Source organism: Anabrus simplex, chromosome 1, assembly GCF_040414725.1.
Source record: "Anabrus simplex isolate iqAnaSimp1 chromosome 1, ASM4041472v1, whole genome shotgun sequence".
Lineage (NCBI taxonomy): Eukaryota > Metazoa > Arthropoda > Insecta > Orthoptera > Tettigoniidae > Anabrus > Anabrus simplex.
The window spans coordinates 838320464-838328498 of NC_090265.1; the positions used below are offsets into that span (position 1 = coordinate 838320464).

At 38.3% G+C, this 8035-nt stretch overlaps 1 protein-coding gene across 1 annotated transcript; it reads left to right on the top strand.

Annotated features, from left to right (window-relative positions):
- The first annotated feature begins 4512 nt into the window (after nucleotides 1-4512).
- LOC136857604 (uncharacterized) lies at nucleotides 4513-7027 on the top strand. The gene is made up of 2 exons (XM_067136388.2): nucleotides 4513-4590; nucleotides 6429-7027. Exons 1-2 carry the CDS (start codon nucleotides 4584-4586, stop codon nucleotides 6872-6874), a joined length of 453 nt encoding a protein of 150 aa, XP_066992489.2. The 5' UTR covers nucleotides 4513-4583; the 3' UTR covers nucleotides 6875-7027.
- Nucleotides 7028-8035: the final 1008 nt, after the last annotated feature.

Here is an 8035-nt window from a genome sequence, read left to right on the forward strand (position 1 = left end):
ATACCGGAAGTGGACTGGGAATTTATTTTGAAACCGAAACAGTGATTTTACTCTCCCACAAAATATAGCAGATCAACTTAGATTGGAATTAAACAACCTTGATGGAAATCCATTTCTAAAACGTTTTTACCTCATGTGCTATTTTTCGGTAGGATGATTAATAAGGGAGGTATCATTAACGGACGGTTTTACATGCTAGTCCAGTGGACATAGCCCAAAAGGTGTTGTACGCGGAGCAGATTCCTTATCTTCTATATAAATAAAATTGTAACGACCGTGTGACTGTACATTGACTATTTTGCCAAAATCTTCATCCAGTTATCCGTTTCAGGTGTAATAATGACCATCTGCATATTTTTTTAGCTTTCGTGTCTGTTTCTCCGTTTGTTTGTCTGAGTTCTTGTAACTTGTAAACTACTGGATATATTTCTACCAAACTTCCTATTTAGAATCCACCTGTCCTTGGATAGGTTTTAGGGCCAATATTGTTTCTAAATCCCTGAAATGACTAGGGGTTTATACGCAAACTAACCTTGATTTTGTACTCCCACAAAATAGACACTACCAGACTTAATGGAAATCTACCTGTCTTAACTGAAATCAATTTTTAAAACTTTTTCCTCTTGTGCATCATTTCGATACGAGGATTGATAAGAGAGATATCATTAACCGACAGTTTTCCACTCTAAGGTCGAGCGGACTTTTTTTTAGCTTTCATTTGTCTGTTCTTCCGTTTGTTGAGTTCTTACAACTTGAAAACTCTATATATTTTTCTAGCAAACTTTATGTCTATCCTTGGGTAGGTATTTGGGTCAATATTATTTCTAAATCCTGGATTGCTTTGGGAGTTTATTGGAAGTCGAAGCAGTTATTTTAACCTCCCACAAAATATACATGACCGATCTTAATGGAAAACTACGAGCTTTAATTAATGGAAATTAATTTCTAAAACGTTTTCCTCATGTGTACATTTTCGATAGGAGGATAACAGGGGAGTTATCATTAATGGACTGTCTTACAGGTTGTCGTGTCATTTCAAGTTGAATTACGTGGTTTAATCATAGAGCCATTTTACTTTTTTTCGATAGAACAGATAATAAGAGAGGTTATCGTCAACGATTGGTTTCTTGATTGTTCAGCCACAGTGCCACTCCCGGTTTCAGATGAACAACAGTATGTAACTAAGGAATAGGGAGAATTACGCACAATGTCGGATCAGGAACTGCATCTTTCAATAAACTCCGTAATCTACCCCATTCTGTCTCCACTTTGTTCACCTTTATCGTCCTTCACGTTACTGCCACGTGCTTTAGTAGAAGAATATCAGTTTTAACATGCCGTATTTTTTTCTTTTTTTGGTATGGGCTTTACGTCGCACCAACACAGATAGGTCTTATGGCGACGATGGGAGAGGAAAGGCCTAGGAGATGGAAGGAAGCGGCCGTGGCCTTAATTAAGGTACAGCCCCAGCATTTGCCTGGTGTGAAAATGGGAAACCACGGAAAACCATTTTCAGGGCTGCCGATAGTGGGATTCGAACCTACTATCTCCCGGATGCAAGCTCACAGCCGCGCGCCTCTACACGCACGGCCAACTCGCCCGGTAACATGCCGTATTAAACGTTGGAATACAGGCATGTAACTTCGCATAAATTCATTAAGGAGTCATGAAATCGATTACCAATTCTCGTGCGAAGAATGGGTACATATGCTAATAAATAAATAAATAAATAAATAAATAAATAAATAAATAAATAAACTCCATGCAGTTAATAATTGCATATACTTTGCCAACGAAGTGATCGACTTCTCTAGTTATAAACGTTGTGTAATATTTTCCGATCGTTTATGTTTTACTAGCAAATGTACGCGTGCTTCGCTCACGGTATTCTACATTGTATAAGGATTTCTTCATAAATTACTGTAAAGGCAGTGAGTAAGATTATATTAAATTGCATGTCTCTTAGCGCTACCCGAGAAACAAAGCATGGAGGACACCATACGTTATGTCCGATGTACGGTGAGCATTGGGGAAGTTTTGTTGATAATGGCAGGCTACATTTTCTGCTGCCAATCACAGTCGAATTAGGAAGATTCTACTATAACACCTGGCTCACTTGGCAACTGCCATTCACAGTAGAACTGGAGAGTTTTCATTATAAAGACAGGCCACTTTTCCTAATGCCAGTCACAATCGAGCTAAAGAGATTTGATTATAATCGAGAAATGCAGCGCTGTCTAACGAATCAACAATCAAGACACGACAATAAATCATAAGACCAAAGTTGTAGATCTCTCCAGTTTGAAAGGCGAATGTGCTATCTGTTTTGTAATACGACTTACCGTTTAGCCACCAAGTATCACGAAACGAAGTTCTGTACCGTCATTAAATGCATCCATATTTCGATATTTTCTGGGGCCAAAAGTTATACATTTGAACAGTTTAGAATTTTTCCTTAAAGAAAAGAGTGTCTAGGTTTCGGGGTTAGCACTCGCCTACATAAGGACTAATTAAGGAAGAAAGTAATAGAGTTAAGGGAGTTGAAATTAATAGAAAATAGGATTACAACTGAGGATAGCAGTATAGGACAAATATGTAAATACCAAATGGATGTACTTGAAGAAAATGCCCCTCAGTAAATTGTGATGGTATGAGTTACGGATATAAGGAGGCGGTAACAGAGGAAAAATTTAGGTGCAGGGATTCTTAGGTAAACAGGTAAGAAGATGACTTATAGTGTTATTACTTAAGCCTTAAGAGGCAAGAAATTAAAGCGGAGAACAGAAGTAGAATACAAATAGAGTGAAAATTATAGCAAATGCCAGAAAACACCTAACGGTGCGAAATAATGGACTACACTCCGCGGTACTCTTCAAATATTAACAGCGCCCCTTAGTGCATCGCTGACCAGAACTGTAGTTCAGACGTCGTAATAATAAACTAACTGGGGATGATAACGGTTGTTGTGATAGTTTTTATAAGCTGAAAAACCGCGTGACCGTTATCCTTTATTAATTGGGAAGATACTGGCAGCACCACCACGGTTAAGGTCACGCAAACGTTCCTTAAGACCACACAGAAACTTGAAGGAACACAACAGCAAGTAGAACTAATCTTGAAGAATGGAAAACATCTCGTGAAGAATTACCAGCTGGACATATGGAGTACTTGACGAGACGGAGATTTAAATAGGCTGCGCTTGGGTGTTTCGAGGTGCCAGACTTACCTAAAAAGTGGTGATATTTGGTGAATTCGGTTTTCTGTGATCGTGGTTAAATGCAGACTACAGCTCATCTGCCGGATTGTCATTTCTGTCATGCCATATGTAGGAAGAATGAGCTGCCGGCACAGATGCATGTTATGACGACGATGGGTTAGGAAGGAGGCGGCCGTAGCCCTAATAAAGGTACAGCATCAGCATTTGCCTGGTGTGAAAATGATAAACCATCGTCACGTCTGCCGACAGTGAGGTTCTAAAACAATCTCTCCCGAGTGCAAGCTGACAGCTACGTGAGCCAAACTGCACAGCCACTCGCTCGGTGATTCACACACATCATGTGACACTACCAACCACCACAGAAAGACACCATAGTGAATAGAGCCCTCAGGAAGGGCATTCATAATACAAGAGTGGGGTAGTCACCGGCTTCCCACCAAGATGAGTCCATCTTAAGACGTAGACTTTCACGACAAATAAATAACTTTATAATACTTAATTTTAGGGATATTAGGTCGTGTAGTGCTTATAATATGCTGACGCTATTCGAACCTGCAACTTCTGTCATTTATAGTGAGAAACATTTTATACGTAGAATCATTCGCAAGGCCATAGAAATTCCTAAACACCCGAATAATTTTAACGGACATGGCGGCTATATACTGAGTAGATTATGGCTACCCTCCACAGTTAACTCGTCAACGTCTTTCTCCCGGACTCTGGAGCCCTGAAATGAACTCTATTTCTAAGAGGGTCTCTCTGATTGCTATGGAGTGACAGTTGCCATATTACATGCTTTGTTATTGCTCTGAAGACGATCCTGGTTACAGGTTAGAAACGCGTCAGCATATTATAAGCATTGTAGCACTTAATATCCCCGAAATTAAGTCTTAAAGTCACGTCGATATTGTTTGAATTCCGTGTGAAAAACTACAAGCTTGCTTTCTAGGAAGGGCACCCAGTCGTGAAAAAGTTACAAGTTCACATGTTCACACAGTTCTCACCTCTGACCTCAACTGAGTCCGGGAAAACCAATGGTAATGGGAAAGAAGAAGATGAGAAGAAAATCCCTGAATTACTTTTATTAATCACCCTCTCTTCTGCAATCCTGTAAACCTACAGACATAATTAACGTAATGAGAGAGCTTAACATGGAAAGGAAATGACTTAGGAAAAATGCTAATTTAAAAATAAAACACTTACAGATGTCAACGAGTCACTTGATAGACAAGCACGTATTATGCATATATTTTGACAGCCTCATGCTATTACTGACAAGATAATGAGATAATTTGATAACACGCTGTGTATATAAAGCTCATTAATTCAGTGCTACTATAGACAGTTGATTAAGTTCATCTTCATCATGAGAGGTAAGTGTCTTATTCTAAAAGAGCTCAACATTACTAAGGTATGTGCTGGTTTCTTCAAATAAGACATAAAAATTGAATTTCGTTGTCTCTGGTGGTTCTTGTGCTCTGACCACCAAGGAGATCATGCGATAGCGGGGTATCCAGGTGACAATGCCTGCTTACGATAGTATAGTAATGGAATTAAACATTGGCTATATATCGGCAAAAGAAAAATACATGGAAAAAAGGTTGCAGGAAATTATGTCAAGTAAGGAAGTTGTATGATACGAAAAGAGGTAGAAGAAGATATTAAGTATACATACATATTCAATAAAGACCCTTGTGCCTTTCAGCGTTCAGTCTTCAAGCCTCTTCCACAATTCTCTATTTGTAACTAGATCTGTGGCCTCGTTTAGTTCAATACCTCTTATCATTAAATCATTAGAAACTGAATCTAACCATCGTCATCTTGGTCTGCCTCTACTTCTCTTTCCCTCCATGCCTGAGTCCATTCTTGTCCTAGGTAACCCACCCTCTTCTATTCACCTCACATGATACGCACCACTGAAGCCGGTTTATAATTAACGCTTAAACTGTGGATTTCATTCCTAACTTGGGCTGTATCTGCTAATTTCGAATTGCCTCCTGCCATTATTCGCACCTGTCTGTACCAGCGACCATGTAAATTAGCAGTTACTCACATGATGTGTAACATAATAATAATAATAATAATAATAATAATAATAATAATAATAATAATAATAATAATAATAATAATAATAATAATAATAATAATAATAATAATAATTACAATCGAAATCGACTTTCAATCCATTAGGTCGTGTTACGTAAATATAGTACGTGTTGAAGAGGATTTTTAAAACTGGCCAACCGGATACCAGTGGCATCAGAACCCACAACCACCCGTGTTCACTTCGGTTGCTCTACCATTGAGCTATGGTGGCCTAGGTCGTATTTGTTCTGTTGAAAAGGATCTAAGCTACACTGGTATTACTGCCATCACACTGTAGAGTGCGTGCAAGTCGCCCGTTGTGGGACAAGTGAATGAATGAATGAATGAATGAATGAATGAATGAATGAACAGTGAATTTTCACGACGGCATTGTAATCAAAATCGAATTTCAACCTATCGATTTCGATTGCGATGCTGTCGTTAAAATTAAATAGTCAATAATAATTACAATCAGCTGCAGATGATTTCATATGCAGTTTAAAAACCACTTCAAGTATTCGATTACGAGTAGCATAACGTAGTTATTACAACCCAGTCACACAAGGATTGACACAAAATTCATAGGATATAACTAGGAAAATAATTTTTAGGCACTAATAGGTTACAGTGCAAACGTATTTACCAAGGCGCAAGTGTTTTCTACCCGCACAACGGATCTGTAGTGAGATTTGCGTAAATATTGGCGATCTGAACTCTCAGAATCGCTAAAATGTATGCAACTCACCTACATAACTGTAGAGAGCTTAGATGATATTTGCGCCTTGTTCAAATACGTTTACATTCTAACTATTAGTACCTAGGATATCCTTTCCCTACATTTAACTTCAAATATTCCATTGCAAGTAGAGTACCAGAAAAACTACAACGTATTCATGTAGTAATTCACAGTTACTAAATACTTTTATTATTTTCACACTACGACTTACAATAGGAGTGGTACGATGAGCCAGCTTAGCAAAAATACTCGAAAATAGAGATATTTACAAAATTAACAGGATGCGGGAGCATTTTATTGAAGCACCTAACATTTATCTGTAGAAAAGTAATTGAGTAATGAAAATAGAAATCAACATTAATGAATATATTCCAACCACGTCTGTTTCAGGTCTTCTAGTTCTTTGTGTACTTCTTGCTCTGGCTACGGCCTTCGCTGCTGAACAACAAGCCCAAGCTTCTGAAGAGAAGAAGGATGTCGACACACCAGCTCTAAGCTCTGAGGATGCTCAAGAAGTAGGCAAAAATCACCCCCATGGCCATCACGAGCACGACTGGGACCACCACAACCACCACAATGAAGACTGGAATCACCACCACCATCATCATGATAACCATAATAACGACCATCACCACAATGATGGTGACAATGACAACCACCAGCCTGACCCATCCAACTTGTGCGCAGCCGCCAGAGCTGACAGGTGGCACTTGCCCTACCCTAAGGACACACACAAGTTCGTCAAGTGTGACCTGACCACAGGGAAAGGTACAGTCTTTACCTGTCCTTCAGGTCTCGTCTTTAACCCTGCCATCCAAGTCTGTGCTTATGCCTAACAAGTGACCTTCAAGTAACTCCTGAAATCATTTATAACTTATGATTTTATCCCACACTAAATATAATGTGAGATACTTATCATTGGAAACATGAATATTATAAAATTTTATTGTATTCATTTTCATTGGATGAATAAAAAAGACTGAGAATTATGTTCCGTATATTCTATTTTAAATGAGTCTTGAGGCTACTATGGGTTTATACACGTCGAGCCAACGGGAAAATATAATAATTCCCTAAAATAACCTTACGTTTTTTTGTACAACTTCAACGTAATGTACTGTTCTTGTTAATAGAAAATCAATTACTCTTTGATTACGTGGAAACGCTAAAGATAAGTAGAGGCATATCAATGATTAAAAACCTAATGCAGGAGGAAATTCTGCCAAATCTGCACGTTTTCTTACGTATTGGCTAGAAAGTACCTGGAAGTGTAACTGTTGAATATATTCTTCTCATGGGAAATACAGAAAGTATTTTGATGATTTACATCACTTATATTAGTGTTATAAATAGTAAGAAAATAAAGAAGCTGATACTAACCAAATATGTTCGAATGGTGTCGTTGAATAATCAGACCGTAGACCGGTTTAATGCAACTCTCCATGCCACCCTATCCTGTGCTAATCTTTTCATTTCCACGTAACTACTACATCCTAAATCTGCTCTAATCTGTTTGTCTCATTCATATCTTGGTCTACTCCTAACATTCTTACAGCCTACACTTCCCTAAAAGCCAACTGAACAACTCCTGGGTGTCTTAAGGTGTGTTCTATAGTTCTGTCCCTTCTTTTTGTCAAATTTATCCAAATCGATCTCCTCTCAGCAACTCGATTCAGTATCTCTTCATTCATGATTAGCTCTATCCATATTACCTTTAGCATTATTCTGTAACACCAAAGTTCTAAATTCAAAAGCTTCTATTTTCTTGCTTCCTGAGCAAGTTATCGTCCATGTTTCACTTCCAAACAATGCAACGCCCCATCTTTCTAATTCCTCTATCAATGTTCGAGGTGAGCATGTTTCTTTTCTTAATAAAGGCATTCTTCGCTTGTGCTAGTCTGCATTTTATATCCTAATTACTTCTGCCATTGTTAGTTTCTCTACTACTCAATTAACAATGTTCATCTACTTCCTTTAAGACGTCATTTCCTTATCTG